A 26,659-nucleotide genomic window follows, 5' to 3' on the forward strand; every position below is an offset into this window, starting at 1 on the left:
GTCACTATAATAAACATGAGACAAGTTGCATGGGAGTTGTGTAAACAAGTCCTTGTTTGACTTTATGGCAGCCAACATAAACCTACTGTGCATCAGTCCAAAAACCAATGGTATTTTATTCTCTTTGACCAAACAAGATGGGCATGACTTTTAATCCGGTTTGCCTAGTATTGTTGTCCAATGAATGCACTTAATAAAGACTATGATTAACAAAGGGTGGCAAAACAAATATTTCTCTCTTACCTTATCCAAGCAGTTGATTTTCTCTGTAGGATAAACAGGTTTAGTGCATCTCCCACATGGTGGGTTCATTTTTACTACCCACCCCCCCAAACAAGTACCCAATTATTGTATAGTTGATAGTGTTGATGATGCTGCCAGTTGAATGGACTGAGCCTTTCCCATGACTTTTAAATACATCCACGTTACGTCACAAGTGGGTGGAGTTGCTATTAAAATTGCAGATTTAACATTTAAATGTTTGCAGCAAAATTGACCAGTAATTTCATTGTTGGGGCTTGGACCATAAGGTTTATATGGATGCTATTAGGTGAAGTCACAGATATTTGATTAAGTACATTGCTGAATTACAGTTTATTACTGTTCAGTGTATCAATTGTAGTGTCTGTCAAGTGGTGTTTTGGCGACACTCTCTGGAAAGTGGAGGAATTAAATATACGCGTTCTATTTTTTTCAATACTTTTTCTTAGAGGGCGGCGGGACAATCCATATATGCAGATATTGAAAGTGTACCTTCTGTGTTAATTGTAGTTAATCATGAAATGATATATATTGAACATGATTGTTCATGCATTGGTTTATGACGCACAATTGCAGTCTGCAGTGTAGCCAATGGGGGTATAGCTCAGTGGTAGAGCATTTGACTGCAGATCAAGAGGTCCCCGGTTCAAATCCGGGTGCCCCCTCTTTTTTAATATTTTTCATTTTTTTTCTGCTTAACATTTAATATTACATATTCCAGGCCGATTGTCTATCTATGGTGCCAGGTTTCCAAAAGTGTTAATGGAAAGGAATTGACATAATCTGTTAGAAATGGACAGCAGCTGTAAACTTTCTGGAAGAATTTTTAATAAACATTTTAATTGGAAAATGAAACCAAGGAAAGAATGACAATTACCTATTGAGTTAGTTTTCTCGTTGGTGTTATGTACTATAACAACATAAAAAGTCTTTCTTTCCATCCAAAACATCAGACTAAAAAGACAGATGTAAAGTACTATAACACTAAATACTGTAGAATGAAGGTAACATACAATAACATTTATTCTTGATTTGATGGATTTTCTCCTTCTCATTCCATAGCTCACGAAATCTGACCTTTGACCTCAAGGAAACATGGACAAAGACTCGAACATTGGGTGAGTACATTTTCCATTATTCCTTTCCTGTCCTCAGCAACACTGTTCGGCCTCAATGAAACCTTCCTTCTCGTGGCCCGCAAGCTCCACTTCGCCATAGCCTGACGGATAGTCCTGGTTACGAAACTTCATAGCGGGCCAGTAGTTGTTACTGCGTCGCTGCAGTAGAAGTTTATGGTCAAAAATATAAAAATAAAACTCCTCGTGACATGTTTTATGGGCCGTTCTTACCTGCATGAGGTAGAATGGCGGAGCCAATGTAGGGTGTGTGCTGATGTAGTACACGGCCAGCAAGGTCAATACAACCACTAGGACGAGGGCCCCCACCACACCGCCAATAATGGCCACATTCTCAGTCATCCTGGTGTGCTCTGGAGGTTCTGGGTTTTAAGGGTGTCATTACAGTCAAACCCGGTTTATTGCGAGGAGATATGTTTTTATTTTTTCAGATGTAGTTGGTTAGGATTACCAATAATATTGCTAATAATTTCAGATTGACATGCTCATAACTGTCTAGATGTCCATTTTGGTGGACAGCAGAGGACATTAGTGGACAAAATGGTGCCAATTTAGAACGAAAAGTACTCTCGTAATATCAGAATGCTGATTTTTTTTTTTGGGGGTGGGATAAGTGTCAAGAGGAAACAGATGATTTATAGGAGCTCCAAAGAATAGATAATAGGATGCCATGTGGTCCCTGCCTTTTATTAGTCGCCGATGTCAACTCACCGCTGGTGATTATGTTGTGCAACTTGGCTGAAGAGGAAGTCGGAGCAGTTGACGAGTAGGAAAATGAGAGCGTTGATTCCTCAGGCGACTCTGAGTAGTATTCTTCGCATGTGCCTTTAGCCTGAACACCCACATTGTAAGGAGCATTGACATAGAAAGTGGAGATTTCTAAATGTCTCACCTCTTCAGGACAATTGTAATCCAGCCATTCTTGTCGAAGGCGATCGATCCCATCTGAGCACCTGAGATTCAATGAAAAGCAGTGTAAGGAGAGACAGACACCTTCTTTGAGGGACTTGTCGGGTTGTACCTTTGAAGGGTGTTGCACCATCCGCATCCACTTGTCAAGTTGGAGCCTAGACATTGTTCACAGGACGTGTGCTGAAGACAAGCTGGAAAGTAAAAGTAGATTTACGGGCTGGACAAATGGATGTCATGTTTTATACTTACTGGGCAGTGGGGTGAGCTCGAATGCGGATCCGCTGACGATCGTGCTGGTGTTGATTTCAACACGGTGATACTCGTAGATGGTCCTCTGCTTTGTATCTTTACGGGAAACATTATTTGTGTGTTTTACTGTATACATTTTTTAGTTGAAGTCCAGCAATAGAAGCCTATGACTGACTTTCACCCTGTGCAGATGGCAGGTTTGCCATGAATGCATCGGACATTCCCACTTTTACTGGATGCTCTGTGGAGTTTATCCTTTCCACCAGGAGTGGGATCTGAACAACAAACAAAAGCCATTCTTCCGGATGCTAGAGTTGGGGAGAGTTGGAAAAACAAACTCACCTCTTTGTAATTAAACACCACAGTTCCGTTTCTGTGTAGAATGGTCTGGAACGTAAAAGATCCTTCGGATTCTCGGTCCTTTAACCGTACTTTGTCCCACTGGACCACAAACATGTAACCTGGACGCATCGGAATTCTCTATTTTTCATTCTTCCTGCTGAAATGCTTCGTTTTCTGCACTTACCGTTATCTGAATACATCACGGTGGAGTTCATGGAGAAACTGGGGTCAAAGTTGGCCATGAGTGGAGCGATATACTGGGTCGCAGTCAGCATGCGGTGGGTTATCTCACCCATGAAGATGAAACCTTGTGGCATAAAAATCCTCCTTTCATTATTTGCCAATTGAACCAAAGTGGTTAGTGGATACATTGCTTCTGTATAGCACACTTTCAAAACAACTCTGTCCTCTGAGCATAGCCAAAACTCACCACCAGTCGCAATGGTGATTTGTCTCGAGTAGTGTCCATAAAATGGGAAGTCGAAGGAAAGTGCCACCCTCTGGAAGAAAGCAGAATATACACATGAGTGCCATACCGCTAGTTGTGTTAACATATACTTGTGTGTCACCCACCGCCGCCTGCCGGTGCGCATTGGACAGAATGCCGTGGATTCGGACTTGGCTCTTGTGGAACGAATTCAAGTCCACCCACAAGCCTCGGGTATGTTCGTCATCTGGCCCGAAACTTTGCCAGCTGTAGTATCGTTGGGAGTCTTCCTGCAAGACAAAGCGCAGCCCAATAAAAGTGATTGGAAGGAGTGAAGTACAGATACTTTGATTCTCAATGTTTAAGGTGCTTGGGTATTTGGAGTCATTTTTTTTCCAGATTGTTGATATGCTCCGGCGTCAGAAGTGTCAGAGAGTGATAAAAAGTAGAGCAGTTAAATGCAGCCTTGCTCCACATACAGGCAGCGACCCAGTTTTTGGCGCCGCATTGCCGTTTCCTGGAGGGGAGAGGGGGCCTTCCTAGGTGAGGGGCATTCGTTGGCATTGCAGCTGCAAGCATAAATCGGCCCCTCCCCAAAATGGACCGCTGGCTGTCCAAAAGTCAGCCTTGTCCAAGTGAGTTATTGCTAATAGTTCGCATGTCAGCTGGCAAGACCTCTGCTCTCTTTTTCCATTTGGAACAAAGGGAGGAAAAGTATTGACACTCTTGATGCAAGACTCTTTGAAAAAAAAAATCATTGCCAAAAAGCACACAGGTAGCATTGTATGTATGGACAATGCAGGTTGGATTTAAAACATGGCATATCTCGCTCTTTGGAGGTTCTTGTCGGATTTGGTTAGTGAAGGTTTCTTACCACAATGTGGGTCATGTTGTCAGGTAGAAAGGTGATGTCCAGTCGGCCCCCCTGCGGCGGCGCGGGCGCGCTGCGGGCGCCTCTTGATCGCTCCAGGTTGGTCCTCAATAAGGTGGACATCTCTGGAAGCGTCCCTCTATCTGTAAAAGTATCACCTTTTTGATAGTTTGGATTTCAGCTGGAACCTGTAGTCTTTTTCTTTATAAAATAAACCAAAAGCTGTGTTTTTCACTCAGCAGAGTAATGGTGAAGATTGTGAATCAATTTGGTAGTTATTATAGGAGCAAATGTTTCCAGAGTTTGATTACATTTTACATTAATAACATTAGGCGCCACCAGTAGACTTTCTTGCAAAAGACTGTGATAAATTTGAAAATATGGACACTGGATCTTTTTGCCAACAAGTTTTTTGGAAATCCTAGCGTTGTAATGTCCAAGCTCCCACTGCCCTAACGATGTAATGTTGACTCTGAGGCTTGTCCGACTGCCTGCGGGGCCGCGGGGGCGGACGTCCGCTGAAAAACGGGGCTAAGTGAAGTTCAACAGTTGGGTCGGGCTTAGGGGAACCTGGAAAACATGCGGAGGCCGCTCGCTACCGTGTGAAAATGGCAATAATGATGAAAAAGAACCTAAATTTTTACAATTTCTCAGTCTTTTTCAGTTTATAGCAATTTTTCTTCTCTGTTTTAAACCCTTTTAGGGATTGGACTCACTACAATGTATTACAAACCATTAAGCCTTTATAGAGCTTAAATATTCTTTTTTTATAATCATGAATAATTTTACAAATGTGAAAGTCTGCCAATGGGTTAAGGCCTGAAATCGTTTTAAAATTAACAGAAACGGATGACTGGCCAAATTCCTTTTATTTATTTATCTTTTTTATGATTAATGATCTTTGATGAGTGGCCTGTAAGGATAAAATAAACATTAGTGTATGAAAGGTTAAGGGCTAAAGACAGATTGTTTTATGATTGCATTTTAAAGTTTAAATGTGTTTACATTTAAATCTCAAGTGTAATATTTTATCAGTTTTTGCTGTTGACATTGAATAAGTTACACTTCAGCTTTATTTTAGAGCCCCGCAAGTGTTTTAAAATGTGGAAGAATAGACTTTGCCAAGTTTCTGGGAGAAAAGTTGATGTTCTTACAGGCTGTTTGGAAGCTCTCAAATTGAAGAATGAGGACAATGATTTATCAGGATTTAGTTATCTGCTTTTGTTGCTTTTAACAACCCAGAACAGGGAATTGTGCACCACTGGTTTATTCTACGTTGACACATTTCCCCGCTGGATACCATTTTTCTCATATTAAAAGATGTCTAGCTCTTCAGGCCGAAATACAATCTAAACATACCGTTCAGGCTGCGGAATGAATCATTTCATAACTTCCAGTATAAATGTCCTCCGCAAAAAGTAAAAATGCTCCTGATCCACAGGGAAAAGTGCATGTAAAGTGAAAAAAATCGCAAAGTATTGCTTTAATTGAACTATGGTGTAATAATTTGGGCTGGACAACTTGCTGGAAATGGAAGTAATGATCTGTGAGATTTGGAAATCGTTTTTTTAGGTCATTTGTACATTTTTGGCATTGGACATGTGTCTGTCTTTGCTTGGACGCTCTAAAGTTGACATCAAGGGAGAAGGGTAGTGACCTAATACTGCACTTGTATGGATCTGGCATGGGTTGTTTTGTAGTTTGTTGGGAAAGGACTCGCTAGAGGGGGTTGAATGCGTGTCATTTTTGGTTGGTAGGGATGTCGATGGTGGGGGATCACCAGGGAGGCCAATGAAAGAAATTAGAGCATCACTGATTTGTTGGAGGAGGAGCAGTAGAAGAACGGGGACTGGCTAAAAATAAGGCATCTCTAAGGAGATCAGAAATATATACTGTACATACATAAACTCCCGTCAGGTAGTCAAAAACACAACAGAGTAGATGCTCAATTTAAATGCAGTATTTAATTGAATAAATCACTTGAAGATTTAATTTCAGTGCTTTTGGATACAGTTTTGATAGTAGAGATTTAGAAATGAGGGTTGTTTTATTGTTAGAGAGTCCATTTTAAGAGGTTTTGGTATTATGTTTTAAGGTTTTTTGGATCAGGGTTCGGATGTGTAGTGTGAAGGTTAAGTGGCTTTTATATAAATCCAAGCTTTATTGAGCAAAGGAAGAAAAAAAAAAGGTGGATTCTTTGTCAGTCTCTCACTTGAATCCCATCTGTTCAAAACATGTCCTCTTGTAAAGAATAATCTGGAATGGGGTCAACATCGGAACAGATGAAGGGCTTACCTTGGCGAGTCCACAGGGTCCCCAGCTGAGCCTGAAGGAGACAGACGAGGAGAAGCCCGCCGAGCTCCATCTCCGGCCGCCTGGTCGTCGCTCCCAGCTCGCTCCAACAGTCTTCCAATGGGCTCTGCTGCCGTCCCACACGCTCACGTTCTCCGGCCAAGGTTTTCGTTGCCTCCGCTCGGTTCTCCGGTCCCTCAGGGGAACATCTGGGATGGCGGCTCCATGACAGCGGGAGAGTTGACAAAACAGCTCCAGTGAGGAGACTATCATTCGTCTTTCTCTCTCTCTTTTTCTCTCTCTCTCTCTTGCCTCACAGCTCTCCCTTTACTCTCTCACTTGATTTTTTTTTTGCGAGAAGATAAATACTTTTTTCCTTCTCTCATTCAGAGAGAAGTGAGCCAATTCAAGAGAAATTTTGGAGGGGTATCATTCCCCCCGCCCCCTCTTGTGTGAAGCAAAACAAACGGGAAGACATTTTGGAAGTAAACATGTTTTTCTGAAGCCAAAACACCACATGGACTGTGATGGAGACCACCTGTTAACCGTAACGCATTAAAGATGATAGTGGAGGCCAATTACTGTAATGTGAAAGTAATAGAATTAGGCAAGTGAGCACTTTTTTTCCAGTCACAGATTATTTTATTGCATGGTGGATATTGAACAGCATTAAGAAATTAAAGCTCATATAAAACATTGAAAGGAAACAAACAAGTAGCAAAATACATTCTTGACCATAAATCCCTCTAAATTCATTAATTTTCTCCCTTAAAACTCTTGGACTTGGTTCATTTTTAAACATTTTAGCTCGTCTACAAGACAATATGTTAGTCATCTTCTGGCAATATTCAGTTCATTTTAGTTTAATGTGTACATGTCATCTTTACTGGTTTATAATGGTATGTACTTCATTTCTTTTGTAAATACTGGACTCGTAAATATGATACACTGATAGTAATTTCCATTGGATGGCTACCCATTCAGGGTGTTCCCTGTCTGGTACCCATTGTTGGCAGAGATAGGCTCCAGCACCCTCGTGGGAATAATCAATATGGTTAATGGTAATTTCCAGTAATTTTTTTTTGATGTGGTCAATAAGACTCTGGATCATGCAATATTAAATATGTCATTTTGGTGCCTTACTGCAAATGTCATCCAATAGCGATTTCATGGGAAAACAATGTCTGGGGATTTCCGTTGACTTTGACAGTTGTCATAGTTTTGATGGACGTTTTGTTGATTTGTGATGGACTTACTGCATAACGGCAACTTTGCCTTCTCACTGTCTCCTTTGCAGCGTTCTTGGCACTTGGGAAAGACGCGGGGCTGTTTCCCATTACGGCGGGAGTCACACTCGCCTTTGTCCCAATTGGAAACAGGCTATCAAGAAGATGAAATTGACGGAGACCAAAGACAGCTACCACATGTCAAGCTTAAATAAGACACAGGTTAGTTACATCAAAGATCTCTAACGCTAATGTCAAGGCTTACCTTTAATATTTTCTGCATACATGTCATGTGGTTTTTCACATTCGTCAAAACGAAGGTACTGATGGAAAATTGACAAAACCAATTTATTATGTTTACTCTGCAGACATCTTGAGCTTCTTTTTTTTAATGACTCATCTGAAGAGAATCATGGATGTCAATGAAGAGTTGTTAATAAGGAGAATGGAAGCAAAACAACAAGGCTTGTATTGCCCAAAAGTGCACTAGTAAAAAGTTTTAATATTTTCAAGAGAAGTTAATATTTTTCCAATCACTATTGTAATTAATATGCTTCAGTGTCGGATTCTCCTGACTATTTGAACTGACCCAATTTCCTATTCCAACTCATCACTTGATAAAAACAACGAGTCTCTGCTACTGTTTTCCAATCTCATCTCCCTTTGCTGCAATCCTTACCTTCAATTTCGCCATTTATTTCAACTATACAGAAACAACCCAGTACCTAAATTAATTCTATTATACAATTTCAATAGATATGAATCTATATAAGTCTTAAAATTTCTTCTGCCCTTTAATTAGTATGTAAGAGGTCATAATTGTAGGCCAAAAACAATTGCGCTTTTACTCTAAACAGCAGAACCATGTCCAAATGTGCATTGTTTTGATTCACAAGGCGGATAAGTGGGGGCAAAACTTCTCTCACCCCCCTGCTTTGCCCCGTAATGGTTAGTATTCATACTACCCTGCAGGGGGTCAAGGTCCATTACAATGGGCAAAGATCACCCTGCCCCGAAAGTTTTTTTTTTCCCCTAACTCCCTCCCAATTGCGTCGCCTCGCTGCCATGTTGATTGCGAGAATGGAGTGCGTTCATTAGGGAGGTCATTAGCAGAGTCACAAACACTGGGGGAGCATGTTCAACACTATGTGGAGACACTTATCTCCCGGCTAAACAAATAGAAACGGGGGCCATCTTGGCGTCACTACGAATGGACACCAAGAATTCAGTGCTTAAGGGAGCGTGATAATAAGATGGAGCCATTGTTGTTGTTATGCCTGCCTGCAAAAGCACCTGCTAAACTTTTGCGTTATTTGTTTCTCTTTTTAGAATACGCAAGAATCGGTACTTTTCGGATGATGCTGCGATATTTACATGTTGTTAATGGACTCAGCCAGAGCCATTGTGTCTCCTAATTGAGCGCCAATTACGTCATTAGTCTGTTAGCATGTTTTGATAAAGGATTTAAGTCGACGGAACGGGATAGCGATCACATCTGTCTGCCGCCAACGATATGGAAATGAAATCGGCTTAGGGAAAGTACTCAATGCTAATCAATCAACACTTTGCAGGCAAATTGGTTTAATGACCCAACCCGTATAATGAGAACATCGCCAATAAACCATAAATTCATGGTCATTTCGCCATTTCTGACACACATTAAAGTAATTCCTATTGTTTTTAACACCAATTGCAGTTTTGCATGTAAACCACAAAAGAATAATAGAATAATAACTATGCAATTTTATTTAAATGTTTTAATAAATGTAAGTAATTCTAAAAACAAGTGCATTGATTATTAAAAGACTCATTTAATTTGCAAAAGTTGCAATAGATTTCTAAATTTTGGCTTAGTTGGTCAGGCTGTCGGTTAGTTAAGAAAACAAGGAATAACAAATATATAAAATAAAATGTGGCCCACATGTATTTTGATATGGGAATTTTGTTTGGAATTTTGTTGTTTGTTTTCACCAAAAAACTAGCTCAAAATAATGATAATCGTTAGTTTTTTTTACTAATAGTTTGGTCAATGTTAGTGCCTTTTTTGGTTAAACCTTATCACAACCCAAAATCACCCAGTCTTTCCAACAAACCCCAATAAATTGAATTTCAAACCCCCATTTACTGCATTTACTGACAATAATGAGTTTTGTAAATTCCACCCTAGTTTAATTGCCTAAATGAGACAACGTATTTGTAAACAAACCATTCTAACCATTACCAAGGCTTTTATAGGACACCAAACATGTGGCTTAGCTCCATTTTTCTTCAGCAAAGTAAAACATCAACAATTTACAATTGTGCAATCCTAACAGTTATTTAATTTGCCAAGAAAAATGAATCAGCAAAGTTTTCTCAGGCCCACTTGCGCCCCCAACGAACTCCCCTCTCGCTCTCCCCCCCTGAGAACTAATAGCTGATGGTAATTACATTTAATGAGATCATGGGGTCGTCTGCAGGGTGCACTCCAGCAAATTGCTCTCGGCATGTGGTCTAAGGGTGGGGGTTCGCTGGAGTTTTTTGGGGGTCCAGCACGACGTTTTTATTTGTTTGTGTCAGGAGGCCAACATCGACGGTGCTGTTCCTCTCTCGGGGGTATTGGGCGGTGTCTCTGCATTTTACCTAATCCATTAACAACTAATTGTCTCCTCCTCCCTCGCTACTCGGACAAACAGCCCAGCAGGAGGGGGTGCCAGTGGGGGTGTCCAGCTGAAGCCTTTATAAAAGCACAAGAGGAGCCCGGTCACTGTCACTCGCTGACGTTTGGATTTTAATCAACTCTAACCGACGCCGTCGAAAAGACAGACCACAAGTCGTAAAAGTCGTCTGGTCTCATCTTGACCTGGTTCAATTTTGGCGGACATGTTGTCCAGCGTGTGGATGGCGACCCTGTGTTTGTGCTTTACATGGGCCGAGGCTCACATTTGGGCATGGATGCTCAATATGCCACATAGTCCGCCTAAAGATGGGGCCTTGGCGCTGCGTGACGTGGCGCCTCCTGTCAGAGCCACCACGGTAATACTTGATACACTTGTAAGAATTCAATGTTATTTTGGATGAAAATGTCTTCAAATTCGCATCTTTTTGTCCACAGGCGGCTTGCGAGCACGACAGGGCCTGCGGCCGAGGTTTCTCCTGCGACCGCCACTTTGGCTTGTGCGTGCCCCTCCGTGGGGAGGGGCACTATTGCCGCCGGGATGCCCAGTGCGTGCGGGGTCTTAGTTGCATGTTTGGGAAGTGCCACCGCAGTATTCCCAATGGACAAGAAGGTGAATAAAAAACTAATATCTCTAAGCATTTATTCCCATTTTTATATGACCTTTTATAAATGAAAAAAGGTTTTTTTAAAAGAACACATTTTATCAAAATTATAAGTGAGGCTGGTACCCAAAATATAAAAAATGGGCATACCCAAAATGAACACTTCACAAACAAAGCCACTCTAAAGACATATTTAAATTACATGATTATGTTAGGTATAATACATGACTGAATTAAAATGCAACTTTGCAATAAATTTGAATTCCAATCCATCATTCTAGGAGCCCGTTGCAAGGTGGAACGGGACTGCGGGGCGTCCATGTGCTGCGCCCGACACCACGGCGAGCGGGTGTGCAAGCGCCGGCTGATACACGGCGACGACTGTTATGTCCCTGATGGCGGGCTTGCATTCAGCATCAACCAGATCTGCCCATGCGACGAGGGGCTTCTCTGTCGGGAAAACGCCGGCCCGCATAGAAGAGAGTAAGTACTGCAACAACTGCATCTCCTATCATACTATACAATACAGCAATATATTGTTTTAAATGATGTTACTGTTAAAGGTGAATGAACCCTTCATGTCAAATTGAACTGGATATATAACACCATGTAATTTGTTTTGAAAACTTAAGAACCGTGGTAAAAAAATGATTTAAAAAAATTCCCCTTCACTTCAGATGTTTTCTCTATATTTTTTGTAAGTATGTATGTAGATAGATTTATTGTTCCTACTGGAATATTCCCATCATGACACACCCTGACTTCTACTTGTTTGTCTTCCAGGAGGGATTTTATTTACCAGACGGAGCGCCCAAGCTGGACATGCCAAGTCCCCAAACACTAAAACCAAGCTCATTACAAATTCTATTTATTAACCCCATTGTACAGGATTGTGTATATAAAAGTTTTTTTTTTCCCTTACACTTTCTTATTGTTTTTTTGACTAGAAGCACTACAGTGACCTGTTGTCTGCTGTACTCCAAAAATGCAATAAAAAAAAAATCAAGGTATTCCCTAATAAGCCCCACTTTAGTCCTTTTCGTAAATAAGGCTGTAATGCGAGCACTCGTTAGATGTTATCAGCACGTCTTTTTCAGATGTTAATCAGCCTCTTTTGGCACCGAGGCGCCACCGCGGTGTCGTCTCCAGTTGCCCGGAATCCGATTCTCTCACTTAACATAGTTGGAGTTGTTATACCAATTGGCTGGTTGATTAATTTGTCAGTCATACCGTCAGTAACATGATTCCATTTTTTTTGGTGGAACTGTTAGTTGGTTTCTCAGGATTTGCTATTTAGCTGTAGTTGGCAGTTACGTTTTTATTTGTTTAGTTTGTTATTTTTCAAGTTTTCTTGTTAAAGAAGTTTCGTCCATTAGGACCATCCCTACAAAAGGGGTCCCGAGAGATGATGGTCATTTGAAAGTGAATGTCTAAGCAGCACACAAGGCCTTTTTGTCAGTAGGCCCACAATGGAAGCTCTCGGGTGGGAAATGGACCACCTCCACCCGCAAACAAGCATAAAATGCTTGCTGGGGGATAAGATATGAGAGTCCTCTGACAGCAGACAGGTGAAGACTCTTATATAGAAAAACTAAATATATCCCGAATGGAATCATGACCATCGCTTTGCTTCTTGTGGTGATTCCTGCGGTGTGGAGTTGTGTTCCACAGAAAGCAGGTAAATACAGATTGTGCTTATAGTTTGTTAGCATTTCATTTCCAAAAGAGAAATTAATTGCTATTTTTTTCACCTTGGCAATGAGCTTGTAATGTTTCCATTGTTACTTTGCATGCAAAATAACCATTGTCAGATATTTCTAGTACTATTATTGCCAATCAAATGTCAGTATTACAAATTCATGCATGAGAAACCCATAATAATATCCATGTCTATGTCTGTATGAGTTTTTTTCAGGAAGTGGTTAATCCCCAACAGTTGTTGGTGAGCCATATGGCCAAAAAAATATTGATGGAGCAGCCGTAACAGCTTTGTCTGACATTCCAGATTACGTGATGGTGTCCTGCTTTCCCAACGCCATTATTGCCAACGTGCCTGAGTGTCCATACGGCTGGGAGATGGAACAGCTCTCTCTAGGCGGCGTGTGCTCCACGGGTGTCCATAGCTCCGGTTACTACCGCTTCATCATCCCAGACCTGACACCCAAGAACCACTCGTACTGCGGTACCCAATCTGAGGTGAGTTAAGATTAGCTACCGTGCAAGATATTGTTTCCAACAGTATTCTACTTTACTTTGCACAAAGTCTTGAAGTTTTGAGTTCTTCTCACCGTCGCCGCGTGACGCCAGCGCGACTTTTGAGTCGGTGGCCAAAATCAGCTCAGTGCAGCCTTCGTTACACATCATGGGGAGGATGGGGGTCTTGCTGCTGCTTGACCTACTTTGATCTGCCAGAAACAGGCAAACATAGAAAACCTAGAAGCAACATAACTGTTCTCAAACCCTCACTCTCCCCCTTTAACATTCCATGACGCACCCTCTCGCCCACGTACATATTGTAGTACTGGAAAACAAACACTTTAATTATGGTAAAGTGTTTGGGGTTGACTTTTTGGAAATATGGGTTATGTATATGATCGGATGGTTAGGATTGTTAGGTGGCCAACATAGTTCTTCCATTTTTTTAAAATATTTTTTTCAAAATGTTGCTATACTACTGCTATAATTTTTATTTGGAATATAGGAGCAAAGATGAAGTTGACAGGTGATTTAACTGTGTGGTCCTAACCTTGGCAGTACATACCCGGAAAAGACCCTCGCTACGTCTTCTTCAACTCGGTGGTGTCCAACGATACCCAGCTGACATTGAGAAACCAGCCGGTCAACTACACCTTCAGCTGCATGTACCGCGCCACCTACCTGGTCAACAATGCCGTCTTCAGCCAAAGGTCAGTAAATACATTCTGAGGACATTCCTAAAAATAAAAAACAACTCTCCTTTTCCCAGGGTGGCCACCGTCTACGTCAGCAACGGAACTTTGGGCTCCTTTATGTCTCAGCTGTCCATGAGCGTCTTCACGGTGCCTTCTACCACGCCAGGTAAATTCCAGACCGTTCAAAAATATGACATATATGGTATGCTATTCCTAGAATGCAAAGTTCCTGTACGCCAAAGAGGCACCATACGTTATTGAGACCTCGGAAATCGGATCGGAGGTTTTCGTCGGCGTGGAGGCCAAAGGGCTGAGCGGACGCTTCCGAGTGGTCATCGAGAACTGCTGGGCCACGCCCACACCTCACTCCACAGACAGGAGAAGGTGGAGTTTAATCATCAACAGGTATAGAAATGTTTTTTTGCCCTACAAATTCTACCTAGCAACAAGCAACTGCACCAGGGGCGGAACTGGGGGTCCTTCTAGAAGGCCTAGTTTGCGGGCTACAATGGCCTTTTTTATTCAGCTGCATGCATCCATGGGCGACCCTAGTGAGGATAAAGTGGTGCTGAAAATGAGATGAGATGACAGGCATCCATGTTTTAACCGGGCTATTCCAGCTGCCCGAGCGACGGCACCGTAAATATTTTCGAGAACGCCAAAGACAGCCGATCCACTTTCAAGTTCAACTCATTCCGCTTCCGCGGGGTGGAGAAGGCGTCCACCGTCTGGCTTCATTGCGAGGTCCAAGTGTGTGATGGCGAGCGGCTCATCTGCCAACCGGTGAGTAGCAACAACGTCTCTTTTAGAAAAATTAAAAATAAATAAAAAGCTGTTCTTAACCTGGAATGTTGCTGTGAAGAGTCCTTGTCCATCCAGAAGAATGGCACCCAAGGTGGATCCACATGGTGGCATCCTCACTGCGGAATTTCATATTAAAGGTATAGACAGAATAGCGCTTTTTAAAAAAGTACAGTAAAATGAAACCATGATCTAAAATGTCAAATGTTATGTCTTTGCAGTTAATGGATCCACCATTAATGGCAATGTCAGAGGTAAAAACCAGGATTTTATTGGAGTGGTGTGATTGAATGTTTTCATTTAATAATGCTTTTTGTCTTGTATTTATTGTCACAGGAGCATCACTACCTCTCCTGCTGCTCATCCTTATCAACACATGCTTTTTTTGCTTACACAACTAATCAGTCAACAAACTTCCACACATACTGCACGTATAGCTAGAAATCTACAGAAAACATTTTCCCCTATTTCCGATATTGTCCCTCATCTGGATTATAATCATTTTTATCTAGATTGATGTCTACTTAAAAAGCATCAATAAAAAAAATAATTCCATACTATAATCTGACAATAGTTATAACTAAATGTGAACTAAAGGCAAGGCTGGTTCCTCGCTAGTGGGATTCTTGGCCTTTTTGTCCATAGCTCTGAGATCTCCTGTTTTCTTCACAAGCACAAAAAAAGAGGCAAAGATAAAGAAAGCATCAGGAAGAAAAAAATGTGGATGAGTCCTCTGTGTACCTCTGCTGCCAGCTGGAGGTTTGTGTCTGCTTGTGCAATGCCATGAAAGGCAAGTGATGTTGGCTTGAAACCTTGTTTGCTCAATAGCCAGTAGGTCTTCTGATTGCCTTTACCCTGGCACAGGTAAAAAGAAAGTTAAAACAAATGGTAGAATAGAATGTTGGTAGAATACAATGTTAAAATAACCTTCATTTCAATTTCTCCCCTCTCCTCCAGCTCAAATGATCCCACTTGGGTGAGAATGTCAGCAGTACGCTGAGAGATGTGAATCTTCAAGGCTAACAAAAGAGCCAAAAATCTCATTAGGGAAGTACCATATTGTTTTTTGTTTTGGTAGTCAAAAAGATATTTTTCCTATCCTTGTAACAGTATTTCAGGAATCTTACGTAAACTGTTGCTCTCCATACGAGACGCCATGTTGACCGTGTCCCCAAACAAACAGTAGCGAGGCATCGTGCTTCCAACCACACCAGCAACCACTGGACCTGCCAAGAAATCACCTTCATGCTTTTTTTACTTCATCTCTTTTTGCATTCTCTCCCACCCGAGTGGACGCCGATGCGGATGGCCAAACTCTCAGCGGGCCTGTGGCGAATCCGGAAGCGCTGGATGGCGCTCAGGAAGTGCAAGGCCATGGTGGCGATCTCCACGGCGTGCTGTTGGCCGTTGGTGATGGGCAAGCCGCTGGCAACCATGTAGGCATCACCAATGGTCTCCACCTGGAAGCCGCCAACGTCCATAGCGGTCCGTTGCTTCGCCGCTTTTTTTACATACCTTGTATACATCATACATCCTGATGATGTCATCAAAGAGGCTGTAGAGGTCGTTGAGGAACACGACGACCTCCATGGCCGAGCTGACCGCGCACATTGAGGTGAAGCCCACGATGTCGGAGAAGAAGATGCTCACCACCTCGTAGCTGCGAGGCTCCACCGACTTCCCCTCCATCAACTGGTCCGCAATGTACCTGCGAGACGAAGCCCCGACGTCGACAAGACCCACCAGGTGGGCGTTCGAACCCGGTTACCTCGGCAACATGCTGGAGAGGAGCTTGTCGGCACGGGTCTTCTCGGCAAGCAGCTGATTGGTTCTCTCCCCCACCACTTCCTCAAGGTGATTGGCATATTTTTCCAGCTTCTCCACCATGTTGTCCAGAATGTTTGCATGGCTTTAGTATAAGGAAGGAATATTCTTAAAATATACTCAATTGATCTGTAATATTGCCAAAAATGGCAAAAATAACTACAATAGTGGGACCTTTCTGGGCTGGTTTCCTTAAGCTGTCTCAAAATGGTCCTAAATGGTGGTCTATGATCTGGGTTTTCATTCCAGCACACCCGGAGCAGCGTGTTGATGTTGTCATCACACAGATCGGACAAGGCGGGTCTCAAAGGTTCGCCATGGAAGGGCCCCTGCAGCCTCGTAATGATCTCTGCAGAATCAAATTGTTGCTTATAATTGACTTCTTGCCTGAAAAGGGTTGACATTTTTTTTTTGCGCCAACCTTTAGGCTCCAGGTTTGCATCATAGTACGGCCCACTTTTGGAATTGTACATGAGCTCCCACAGGATGATGGCAAAGCTGTAGACGTCGCCTTTTTGGGTCCCGTTGACTGTGGAGTCGACTTGTCTCAAAAGCTCGGGGGCTGTCCAGAACAAGGCTGCAATGTCACACATCACATGACAGTATTAGTGTCTTCTTAAATGGTGAGAAGAAGTCAGTCATTGTCTCGTCACGTATTATAACTCTGTTCCTCTCATGAAAGCCTCATAACATACTAACTTTCATATTTAGGAGTTCCTGTCAGACCACGGTTGCCTCTACCACCATATTTGAACTCCCACAATCCAAAACCGGAGAGTTTGACCTGCAACCGGGTGTCCACCATGCAGGTGCTGGTCTTCAGGTTGCCGTGGAACTTAAGGCTGCTCTTGTGGATGAAGCCCATTCCCTACCAGAGGTAACACACATCTCATTTGGTGTTGGGCTCTCAAGGCAGACGCTGAAACATGACACTTACGTTTACGATGTCATAAGCAAAGGAAAGCTTAAACATCCCATCCAGCTCCACAGTAGAAGCCTTCAAAACATCCTACAACAACAATATTACTACTTCAATTGTAGTTTTATCAACCTAGGATGCCATACTGACCCTCAGGCTTCCCTTTCTGCAGTACTGAGTGACGAGACAGACATTGGGCGGCTCCACACATGCACCAAAGAAATGCACCAGATTGTCATGTTTCATCTCCTTCATCTGTATTGGTGGAGATAAACGCCATTTGTTAACAAGCCAATAACAACACGATACCAAAATCTTAGACAAAAAACATTACCATACTGAACTCGCTGAGAATGGATGCCTTCTGGAGCTTTTCCCGAACGTCCTTCTTGATGTACTTGATGGCCACGTAATTTCCCTGAGTCCAATTGCCAATCAGGAGAAAGCAATGACAGTTATAATAATGCTGTATTTACCTGGTAGAGGCCTAAGGTGGCGTAGAAGGGCTCTTTGCCCATCCTGTCCCTGAAGCCGGAACTTTTGGTGGACAAGGTGGACTGCGAGCCTCCACTGTCGCTTAGACTCCTGGCCATACTCAGTGACATGCTTCGGACTCCCTGATTGGAAACCATACGTACCAAACGGCACACAAGACGCGCTACAGTACTGCAAAGGGTTATACCGGAGCCTCTTTGATGACGTTAATGTCGCTGTAGTCGATGAGCCACCAGCGCGAGTCCTCCAAGCTGGTCTGGAGGCGAAACTTCTGCAACAGCAGGACGCCGATGCCCAGCACGGCCAAAACACCGATAATGGGGATTGTGATCAGGAGAGACAGCAGTGCGATATCTGACACATAAGTAACATTATTTTTTTAATAAGCACATTTAAGCAAGCTCTCTTTTGTGGAAACCTGAATGTCCAAAACATAGTTGAACGTACCGTTTCTCAACCATTCGCACAGTTCGTTATTGAAGCCACACTCAGGGTTGTCAGATGGCGGTCTTCCTTTGGGCCACGTCACGGCGGCAAACATAGGCGTTGGCCTGAAATCATTCCATTTTGGCAACTTGGCATTGTACCCAGACTTTCAAGAATATATTTAGTTTTCTTCAAAAGTATTTTTCCCCTCAACATTTTGATGAAAGTTTAGACTTTTTGCAGCATTTTTTTCTTATGGATTTTTCTTATTCTTATTTTTGTTTAGCTTATAATTCTGTTAAAGGTGTATCTGTTCCCTGAAATTTTAAAAAGCATGTTACATCTTACCGTATGCTTTTACTATGGCTGTCAAAATGCAGGACTGGCACAAACGTTGCATCTTCCACTGTGTATTGCAGGTCGTAAATGGAATAGTCTAGATTTCTCTCCCCATCCTCATCAAAGTGGACTAAACCAGAAGCTCCTGTGAGAGAATCCACATTTGTCAAATTGTGGTTGAAAGGTTTGAAAGAAGGTGTAACTACTCGCTTACCGTAGAAGCGAATGCTATTCTTGTTCTTCAGTTTCTGCAGAACCTGCCGTCCATCATGAGGGTCTTTACCGTCTTTCAAGATCTCCTTCAAGGCCATGGCGTAGAGCAAAACGGCGTCGTGCAGATAGGTGGAGTAGGTGCTCACCTAAAATCAATGACATCCATATTCCTTGGTATATTCCAGATCATATGTTCCTTACTTCTCTCTCAGATGTCAGGTTGCTGTGAAATGGAGGTCCTCGGAGTCGCTGGAACACCTGATCGAAGAAGTCGTAGTACTCGTAGCCGTCATATGACTTCTGGCCAATGATGAATGTCATGTCGAAGGCTCGGAGGGCTGCACGGTTTATTTGACCGTCCATGGAGTATTTCCACACGTTGTCCTACTCAGTGGAAAACAAAAAAGAGGAATTTTCACATTTTCACAATCATTTTTTTGTCCAGCAAGAAACTCCGACTTGGCGATCCGCAAATTCAGCATCCCTGGTCACTTGAACAATATTCAATATTTTTTGTCATGGGATTATTCACTGTAATGCTTCCCAATTGTAATCCATGGCTGAGAATGAGTTACCAACCTGATGTGCTGTTTCTCGATAGGTTTTTACTCACCAAGCCTCCACTGACCTCAAAATGTTGCACCAGGAAGAAAACGTAATCACCTCCCATCAGTCCCTGGCGCTCGGCCTCAAGCAGCAGCATCATTGTGTCATCCTTGTTGGTCAAGACCACAATCACTACACCCCACATAATACATAATGGGGTGATTGGGAATCAGAGTCTAAAAGATTCTTAAATGAAAGTGCAAGACATTTGCGTCCACTCACCTCTAGCCACACTAGCAATATACTTGACATTACGGTAAACCAAACGCTGATCGCTGGTGTCAAACTTGACAGCGGCCGTCAGCTTGAACTTTGACCTCAGCGACGTCTCCACTGTTTTCCACAGCGCGTCCACTTTGTCCCACGTGTTGGAGTCTAGGCCACCACCAATCATGGCTACATGCGTCCAGCCGAAAAACTCCAAGGTCTTCACCAGTACCTCCGAGCTCCTCTTGAGTGGCGGCACTACGTTGATGTACGAGTCGTACACGTCGGTGTTGTCCATTTTGGACGATTGGCCTACGAAGCCGAACATTGGGACGCTCCATGTGGAGGCTATTAGCCCTGTCACCTAAACTCAAATAAAAAATAGGCTGAATAATGTATAGGGTTAAAAATTGGATGCTTTTGTCAGTCATGAAGTGAAGCTGACCTCCGCTTCTTCTGGACACGCCGGTCCAAAGACAGCCGACACATTGTCCCTCCACACCTGCTGAATAAAGCCCCCCAAGGACATTTTAGGACTGCAGGCTGTGTCCTTGTAGACAAAACCCAATGAGAAGTTTCCCAGAAAAGAAGGGTTTGTGTTGACTTTGTCGATGGCGATCTGGATGGCGGAACCCAGACGTTGGGCACTAAAGGGGAAGGATGTATTCCATGGAGCCTGGAAGCCAATCAGAAGCTTGGAGCTGGCATGGTTTGTACCAGCACTCTTGTTGTCGTCGGTTTTGACGGTACTCAGGGCGACCATCAGGTAGTAGACAAGGACGATGCTGGAGGTGGAGCTGTTCATTTTGTTCTTCACAAGCAAGTAATGGATGTCACATCGCTTAAGTAGTAGGACACGCCTACCCAACGAAGATGTTGGACAGGAGGGGCTAAAAAATTGGAGAAGATTCTGCTCCAATGTTGATATGCATTCATATTTATCTTTATTATTTTGGGTACAGACAAGATAAAAAGTTTTATTCTCAGATATACAAGTTAAGTAGAGTTAACTCATCCTTCCCAATGAGTAATTTTTCATTCATATTTTTTAAAAGTTGGTACGTTACAAATAAAAGGGTGCTAAATATGACATTTCATATCATTATTAGATTGACTGGCAAAGCGATTTATCACAGTTAATCTCATGTGATCAATCCCAATTGAAATCCCATAAATGTTACCCAAATAATATAAACCCACAAGATACGTATATGAATGCATATTGCACACTGTGAGTAAAAAAGATGAAAATATGATCTTGATGAGATTTTATCAACAAATTCCAAAGGTTAATTATCTCCTCAGTTGATGAATACATGCCTCAAAGTTCAATGGCTTTTGTTGACTTTAAAAACTCGTAAAATATCCTCATATGCTATTATTTTTTTATCAACCTTTAACATTTTTAATAAATAAAATACGCCCACGCTGACATGAACACCTGGATTCACTCAGAAGTGTTAATGAGCACAGGTGAGTCTGCATGGGCAGGACATTAATGGCGGATGCCACACCACAAATTCACTTGGGATCGTCACTCAGCTCTTCTGCAGTTGTCCCAAACATTGCTGTTCGTCCCTCCAGGTAGACTTCAGATTGGACATGCTGTTTGACTTGTACTGGCTTAAAAATGTCTAGAAATTTGTTTGGCAATTGACATTTGTGTGTTCAGTGCATTTGCAATTGCCGATGTGTCAACTATAAGTGTCCAATTATAAGTAGGAGATCTGGCTTTGAATATTCACATATCAGTGCCATTGGCAGTATTGGTCATGCAATCTATTTTGACTTGGTTTGTTAATTGTGTCAAAATGGATCTGCAACCAATGCCGTCAATGGAAACTGGTGAGGTAATATTGCTGTGAAAGTACTCACTGGTGTATGTGATTGATAAATATTGGGTGTTTTCTCTTTTTATGGGTTGTTGAACACAATTCAGTCAATAAAATGGTGCTGCTCGTGCCGTTTTATCATACGGTCAAAGTTTAAAGGTTGTTTAGGAGAGCCTTTTATGACCACATTGTGTTCTTGTTCGTCTTGTAGATTGAAGACGAAGCTGAGAAGAGGTTCCGTTTCGTGTTCAAATCAGCAACCGGTAAGAATATTGTTTTCTTTGGTTACTTCTACCTGTTAGTTGTGTCCCACCAGAGTCTCCCCAAGACTATTTTTGCTTTTGCATAGTGATAGATTGCCTCAATTTGGTAATCATTTTGTTTGCTGTCCATGCCTGATTAGTACTGTACGATATTCATGTTTTATTGGGTTTGTGGTTGAAAATCTGTAAAAGAAATGCCAGTTGTATAATTTGGTCCTTAAAGAGAGAAAATTGTTACTTCTGTTGGTGGTTAATTAAATTTTAAGGCGTCATCATGGAGCTCTTTAAAGTTTTCCATTGGTGGAAAATGTTTGGAATGTAACTGCAGCAAATTGGCTAGAGACAAAATAAAATGCCTTGAAATAACTTGATATATGGAATGAAATGCTAAATTTAGGGTTTTTGACTCTTGGTTTAAATCTGATATGGTTTAAAGACCAACTTGTCTGTGGTCCTGACCCTTAACCTGAAATCTGGTTGTCTCATATTCCCCCACTTATATTCCGGTCCTTCAGATGAAAGAAAACTGCTTTTATTACCAAGTGCGACTATCTTATGATTCATTTCGGCTTATTGTGCAAGATGTGACTTTGACCCCCAATTCACTGAGTCAAGGTTCCACAACCTGACCTGGCCCATTTTTTTTCTTTCTTTTAAGAAACTCCCAAGTGTGGAGTTGGTCCACCATGGAGTTCCTCTTCCAGCTGCTCTTCACGCCACTGTCAACACCGGCCATCATTTCGCTGTTCGCCTTGGCGGCTGCTACCCTCTTCTACCTCAACACCAGACCCGCCCCCTTGCGATCGCCAGCCGACCTCAAATGCCAAACCCTTGGCATTAAGGTGCGATCTACAGTTTTCACCATGAGATTTCTCTTTTAATTATTATTATGTTTTATATTCTCTTCTTAGGATGGAGCCAGGAAGGTGGCTTTACTCAAGGACAACAACAACCTGGTTGCTTATCACTATGTTGACGCAAAAACCCTCTACGAAGTGTTCCAGAGGGGCCTGAAAGTCTCGGGTGAACTTTGAGTATTATTCACATAACCTAAAAATCCTGAACACTTTTTATCCTATTAGTCTGTTTGACCATCTTTATTTTGGGATTATGATTTTTGTGGGTGGAGTGTCTTGGCCAGAGAAAGAACACATTTTTATCCCAGCAATTGTGATGGAAAATCTGGAATATACAAGAAGAATATACACTAATAGTACATATTAACTATATTAATAAATTTATGCTGTGGCATAGTGAAATGTGAAATTTTCTATTTAGGTAATGGGCCGTGTTTGGGCTTCAGGAAAACTGGAAGAGCGTACCAGTGGCTTAGGTACAAGCAGGTATAAAACCACACCAATGGAGTTTTTAAATCAATGTGAACCATTTTTAAACCTCTCCTGATTTGCAGGTATCTGACAGAGCAGAGCACTTGGGCTCTGGACTCCTTCTGAGGGGTTTGAAACCTTGCCCTGACACATTCATTGGCATCTTTGCTCAGAACAGACCGGAGGTAAGTCACCATAATACAGAGTGGCATTTAGAAGCGACTCCCATGAGAGGTCTAATTTTATTTTTTTTGCTAGTGGATTATTGGCGAACAGGCTTGTTACACCTACTCCATGGTGGCGGTCCCACTGTACGACACCCTGGGTCCCGAAGCGTTAGTGTTCATTATTGACCAAGGTAATTGGCCATGATGTAGTACTGCTGATTATACTGCTATGGAGTCTAGTTGTGTCAGAGTAAAAAAACAAACTAAACATTCTAAGAATGCATGAAAAGCCTTAAATCACGTTCATTGCCTAAATGCAAATCCTGATGATCAAACTTCTTGACATGTTTATGTCAAGGCAATGGCTTTTATTTCTGTTTATTTCATAAATGTCTCTTCTTGTACTTCCTGCATTTTAGCCGACATCTCCACAGTACTATGCGACAATCAGAAAAAGGTTGAGCTTCTGCTGGAGAACCGTGAGAAAGGCCAGACCCCCGCTCTTAAGACCATTGTCGTCATGGATCCGTTTGAATCGGACTTGGTGGAGCGAGGAGCCAAATGTGGTGTTGATGTTTTGTCTATGCAAGATGTGGAGGTATGAAAACTTTCTGGAGTAATAACATTCTTTTTATGATGTGGTTGGATCAGATTTCCCTTTTGTACTCTATAGGCTGCAGGGAAAAGTGACCTTCAGAAACCAGTGGTAACTAACTTTTCAAAGTTTTTCATAAATATAGAAAGCAAAATGAACATTTTTCACAGTTCAGGATTAAATATAGTTTAGTGCTTTACTGTCTTTTGATTGAGTTATCTTATTGCCACAGCCCCCAAAACCAGAGGACCTCAGCATTGTCTGTTTCACAAGTGGAACCACAGGTGAACTCAAATTCTATTTCTTGGGTTTTATTTTTAAGGTTTAGTGATAATTGTTTTATTGCTATTATAGGAAATCCCAAGGGTGCAATGCTTACTCATGAGAATGTTGTTGCTGATGCTGCTGGTGTCCTCAAGTCATTTGAGGTACTTTTTAAATCTCCTTGGGGTGGACAAATGCCAAATTTAAATGTTTTCAATCACAATGTGAACCACAGTCATCTGTGTCTCTATAGACGGCCATTGTTCCAAATACTGAAGATGTCAGTATTTCGTTTCTGCCGCTGGCGCACATGTTTGAAAGGGTTGTGCAGGTAAGTTGATGCATCTTTCATATTTCCATAAAATTTTTTATTGCACATTTCAATAGTTTTGGATCTATGGGAGTCATTAGTATTGAATATTTTTTGACTGGATTCTTTTCAGAATGAAAACTTGGTTTTAGTGAGACTTCACCTGGCTTTAGCTGAGTTCTTTAGTCTTACTACTAATTTTCCCTGTAGACTGTCATGTACGGTGTCGGTGCTCGAGTTGGATTCTTCCAGGGTGATATCAGACTGTTGCCAGATGACATGAAGAATCTGAAGCCCACAATCTTCCCTGTGGTTCCACGACTTCTCAACCGGGTCTACGACAAAGTAAGTGCTGCATTGTCATGAGACGGCTGACTTAAATGCAGTGGTTTTTAAATCACTATACTTTTTGCCCAGGTACAAAGTGGCGCAACGACAACTTTCAAAAAATGGTTGCTCAACTTTGCAGTGCAGCGGAAAACGGCCGAGGTCCACGACGGCATCGTCCGAAAAAACAGCATTTGGGATAAGCTCATTTTCCACAAAGTGCAGGTATGTATCTGTCTTAAGGTAATAGGGAGGAGCGAACTATGATCCTTAACTGATAAAGGGAATCAAATTAGGAATCTCTGGGTGGTCAAGTGCGTGTGATGGTGACGGGGGCGGCGCCAATATCTCCTTCAGTGCTGGACTTTCTCAGGGCCACACTTGGTTGCCAGGTAGAGTTCAATGACAAACAATCAAGTGAATCGGGGTCAATGAGGACTGCTGATTGTACTGTTTTGGTAGATCTTCGAGGCCTATGGCCAGACTGAATGCACGGCTGGCTGCACGTTCACCATGCCAGGCGATGCCACTTCAGGTATGGCCAATTTACAGAATGTGCAAAAAAAATGGAAGGCTTGAAAATGTTTTTTATCAGGACATGTTGGTGTTCCTCTGCCTTGCAATGTGGTGAAACTAGTGGATGTGGAAGAGATGAATTATTTTTCATCCAATGGCGAAGGAGAGGTTTGTAAATTAGTTTTAAGGACATATCGGAGAGGTTTTGGAAATCTTTTTTTGGCTTCTTGCAGGTGTGTATCAAGGGAACTAATGTGTTCAAGGGTTATTTGAAAGATCCAGAGAAGACAGCTGAGACTTTGGATAAAGATGGTTGGCTCCATACTGGAGACATTGGAAAATGGCTACCAGTAAGGACATTAAGACTTTTTGTGTATTTACATTGTGTAAAATGATTTTGTAAAGATTCCCTTTTTGTTTAGAGTGGTGTTCTGAAAATCATTGACCGTAAGAAGAACATCTTTAAGCTGGCTCAGGGTGAATACATTGCACCAGAGAAGATTGAAAATGTCTATGTGCGCAGTGCACCTGTGGTACAAGTATTTGTGCATGGAGACAGTCTGCAGGTGAAACTGATGGAAATGTACATCAAAAACTGTCAAATTTTTAGAAAGACTGAAGTTTATTCCTTTTGCAGGCCTTCCTGGTTGCAGTTGTGGTCCCCGACCCAGATGTCTTGCCGGGTTTAGCCAAGAACCTTGGAATCCAGGGCTCCCTTGAAGACCTCTGCAAAAACAAGGCAATACTTGTGTGGTTATGATGCATGTATTCTAGTATAGAAACTTGATGTTTTAATTTTTTGACAGGAAATTAAAAACGCTGTTCTCTCAGACATGATCCGTCTAGGAAAAGAGGCAGGACTCAAGTCTTTTGAGCAGGTAGCTGCAGATGTAAATCAATGCTATTTCCATTCTAGTGCTTAAATGTCTTGTCTGTGCAGGTCAAGGATGTGCATCTCCACCCAGAGCAATTCAGCATTGAGAATGGCCTCTTGACCCCCACGCTGAAGGCCAAGAGGGCTGAGCTAAAGTCGTTCTTCCATGTGCAAATAGATCAACTTTACATGCAATAAACTCCACTTGCAAAAACATTTATGAAATCTCATTTTATAGCAAAAGAAACCATTTACTTCACAGTTATGGCTTTGCTTCACTTCAAGTACTAAACATGCACTGCCGCCCTGTGGTAGTATGTTGCAGCACTATCCCATCAGAACTAAAAAGAAACTACTACCATATAACAAGTAGTAAAAATGCTTCTAAACACATGGAAAGATGGATGTCAACACTGTAATTTCAAAACTGCACTGTAGAAATCCAGAAGTAATGTGAGTTTAATATTATTTAATCAATACTATTG

General features: G+C 42.1%; 5 protein-coding genes and 1 non-coding gene across 9 annotated transcripts; 4 read left to right on the plus strand and 2 right to left on the minus strand.

The window, feature by feature from the left end:
- Positions 1-854: 854 nt before the first annotated feature.
- trnac-gca (transfer RNA cysteine (anticodon GCA)) lies at positions 855-926 on the plus strand. Its single transcript has one exon. It is a non-coding gene; the product is annotated as a tRNA-Cys (tRNA).
- A 141-nt stretch (positions 927-1,067) lies between these two features.
- On the minus strand, positions 1,068-6,828 carry plxdc1 (plexin domain containing 1). Its single transcript, XM_077738899.1, has 13 exons — positions 6,494-6,828; positions 4,202-4,341; positions 3,474-3,617; positions 3,331-3,400; positions 3,085-3,207; positions 2,901-3,019; positions 2,734-2,833; positions 2,559-2,654; positions 2,419-2,500; positions 2,290-2,350; positions 2,109-2,229; positions 1,611-1,759; positions 1,068-1,538 (listed from the first exon to the last, which is right to left on the minus strand). Exons 1-13 carry the CDS (start codon positions 6,561-6,563, stop codon positions 1,413-1,415), a joined length of 1,401 nt encoding a protein of 466 aa, XP_077595025.1. The 5' UTR covers positions 6,564-6,828; the 3' UTR covers positions 1,068-1,412.
- LOC144211547 (dickkopf-related protein 3-like) lies at positions 1,323-12,190 on the plus strand. Of its 2 annotated transcripts, XM_077738900.1 has the most exons (6): positions 1,323-1,379; positions 7,788-7,938; positions 10,392-10,731; positions 10,811-10,985; positions 11,259-11,460; positions 11,761-12,190. In XM_077738900.1, exons 3-6 carry the CDS (start codon positions 10,579-10,581, stop codon positions 11,819-11,821), a joined length of 591 nt encoding a protein of 196 aa, XP_077595026.1. In that variant the 5' UTR covers positions 1,323-1,379; positions 7,788-7,938; positions 10,392-10,578; the 3' UTR covers positions 11,822-12,190. The 2 variants fall into 2 exon arrangements, with proteins under 2 accessions (XP_077595026.1, XP_077595027.1); XM_077738901.1 differs by lacking the exon at positions 11,761-12,190 and having other exon boundaries at positions 11,259-11,464.
- A 157-nt stretch (positions 12,191-12,347) lies between these two features.
- Positions 12,348-18,857, plus strand: tectb (tectorin beta). Of its 3 annotated transcripts, XM_077738696.1 has the most exons (16): positions 12,521-12,545; positions 12,893-12,919; positions 12,983-13,173; positions 13,732-13,883; positions 13,943-14,015; positions 14,086-14,273; positions 14,489-14,651; positions 14,731-14,809; positions 14,891-14,923; positions 15,006-15,533; positions 15,627-16,154; positions 16,222-16,523; positions 16,743-16,803; positions 16,921-17,116; positions 17,205-17,370; positions 18,753-18,857. In XM_077738696.1, the coding sequence occupies exons 3-10, from the start codon at positions 12,991-12,993 to the stop codon at positions 15,068-15,070; spliced, it is 936 nt and encodes a 311-aa protein (XP_077594822.1). In that variant the 5' UTR covers positions 12,521-12,545; positions 12,893-12,919; positions 12,983-12,990; the 3' UTR covers positions 15,071-15,533; positions 15,627-16,154; positions 16,222-16,523; positions 16,743-16,803; positions 16,921-17,116; positions 17,205-17,370; positions 18,753-18,857. The 3 variants fall into 3 exon arrangements, with proteins under 3 accessions (XP_077594824.1, XP_077594822.1, XP_077594823.1); XM_077738698.1 differs by lacking the exon at positions 12,893-12,919 and having other exon boundaries at positions 12,348-12,655; XM_077738697.1 differs by lacking the exons at positions 16,222-16,523; positions 16,743-16,803; positions 16,921-17,116; positions 17,205-17,370; positions 18,753-18,857 and having other exon boundaries at positions 15,006-15,665.
- On the minus strand, positions 14,999-20,503 carry gucy2g (guanylate cyclase 2g). The gene is made up of 22 exons (XM_077739557.1): positions 20,144-20,503; positions 19,714-20,062; positions 19,499-19,623; positions 19,087-19,269; positions 18,887-19,031; positions 18,682-18,817; positions 18,355-18,458; positions 18,095-18,261; positions 17,889-18,029; positions 17,747-17,830; positions 17,563-17,667; positions 17,431-17,502; positions 17,193-17,361; positions 16,915-17,070; positions 16,668-16,842; positions 16,438-16,578; positions 16,185-16,377; positions 15,955-16,129; positions 15,797-15,895; positions 15,597-15,688; positions 15,411-15,524; positions 14,999-15,333 (listed from the first exon to the last, which is right to left on the minus strand). Exons 1-22 carry the CDS (start codon positions 20,501-20,503, stop codon positions 15,250-15,252), a joined length of 3,369 nt encoding a protein of 1,122 aa, XP_077595683.1. The 3' UTR covers positions 14,999-15,249.
- A 630-nt stretch (positions 20,504-21,133) lies between these two features.
- On the plus strand, positions 21,134-26,390 carry acsl5 (acyl-CoA synthetase long chain family member 5). The gene is made up of 22 exons (XM_077738695.1): positions 21,134-21,282; positions 21,742-21,793; positions 22,452-22,635; positions 22,705-22,816; positions 23,072-23,136; positions 23,205-23,306; positions 23,380-23,479; positions 23,708-23,886; positions 23,962-23,994; positions 24,116-24,167; positions 24,238-24,311; positions 24,401-24,478; positions 24,668-24,802; positions 24,875-25,009; positions 25,081-25,176; positions 25,247-25,319; positions 25,380-25,468; positions 25,534-25,650; positions 25,723-25,866; positions 25,938-26,039; positions 26,107-26,178; positions 26,241-26,390. The coding sequence occupies exons 3-22, from the start codon at positions 22,480-22,482 to the stop codon at positions 26,370-26,372; spliced, it is 2,046 nt and encodes a 681-aa protein (XP_077594821.1). The 5' UTR covers positions 21,134-21,282; positions 21,742-21,793; positions 22,452-22,479; the 3' UTR covers positions 26,373-26,390.
- Positions 26,391-26,659: the final 269 nt, after the last annotated feature.

This window comes from Stigmatopora nigra, chromosome 18 (genome assembly GCF_051989575.1).
Source record: "Stigmatopora nigra isolate UIUO_SnigA chromosome 18, RoL_Snig_1.1, whole genome shotgun sequence".
Lineage (NCBI taxonomy): Eukaryota > Metazoa > Chordata > Actinopteri > Syngnathiformes > Syngnathidae > Stigmatopora > Stigmatopora nigra.

Coding starts and splice junctions, on each gene's coding strand:
- plxdc1 (XM_077738899.1), bottom strand. CDS start 6,563: ATGGAGCTCGGCGGGCTTCTCCTCGTCTGTCTCCTTCAGGCTCAGCTG. Junction 3,020..3,084: donor CGTGATGTATTCAGATAACG/GTAAGTGCAGAA, acceptor CGATGCGTCCAG/GTTACATGTTTGTGGTCCAG. Junction 1,539..1,610: donor CGCCATTCTACCTCATGCAG/GTAAGAACGGCC, acceptor CTTCTACTGCAG/CGACGCAGTAACAACTACTG.
- LOC144211547 (XM_077738900.1), top strand. CDS start 10,579: ATGTTGTCCAGCGTGTGGATGGCGACCCTGTGTTTGTGCTTTACATGG. Junction 10,732..10,810: donor CTCCTGTCAGAGCCACCACG/GTAATACTTGAT, acceptor TTTTGTCCACAG/GCGGCTTGCGAGCACGACAG. Junction 11,461..11,760: donor GCCGGCCCGCATAGAAGAGA/GTAAGTACTGCA, acceptor TTTGTCTTCCAG/GAGGGATTTTATTTACCAGA.
- tectb (XM_077738698.1), top strand. CDS start 12,592: ATGACCATCGCTTTGCTTCTTGTGGTGATTCCTGCGGTGTGGAGTTGT. Junction 14,652..14,730: donor AGCGGCTCATCTGCCAACCG/GTGAGTAGCAAC, acceptor GTTGCTGTGAAG/AGTCCTTGTCCATCCAGAAG. Junction 14,810..14,890: donor TGCGGAATTTCATATTAAAG/GTATAGACAGAA, acceptor ATGTCTTTGCAG/TTAATGGATCCACCATTAAT.
- acsl5 (XM_077738695.1), top strand. CDS start 22,480: ATGGAGTTCCTCTTCCAGCTGCTCTTCACGCCACTGTCAACACCGGCC. Junction 23,887..23,961: donor TGTCTATGCAAGATGTGGAG/GTATGAAAACTT, acceptor TGTACTCTATAG/GCTGCAGGGAAAAGTGACCT. Junction 25,010..25,080: donor TCATTTTCCACAAAGTGCAG/GTATGTATCTGT, acceptor GAATCAAATTAG/GAATCTCTGGGTGGTCAAGT.
- gucy2g (XM_077739557.1), bottom strand. CDS start 20,503: ATGAACAGCTCCACCTCCAGCATCGTCCTTGTCTACTACCTGATGGTC. Junction 17,831..17,888: donor CCACCTTAGGCCTCTACCAG/GTAAATACAGCA, acceptor AATTGGACTCAG/GGAAATTACGTGGCCATCAA. Junction 17,071..17,192: donor AGGAACTCCTAAATATGAAA/GTTAGTATGTTA, acceptor GTGACATTGCAG/CCTTGTTCTGGACAGCCCCC.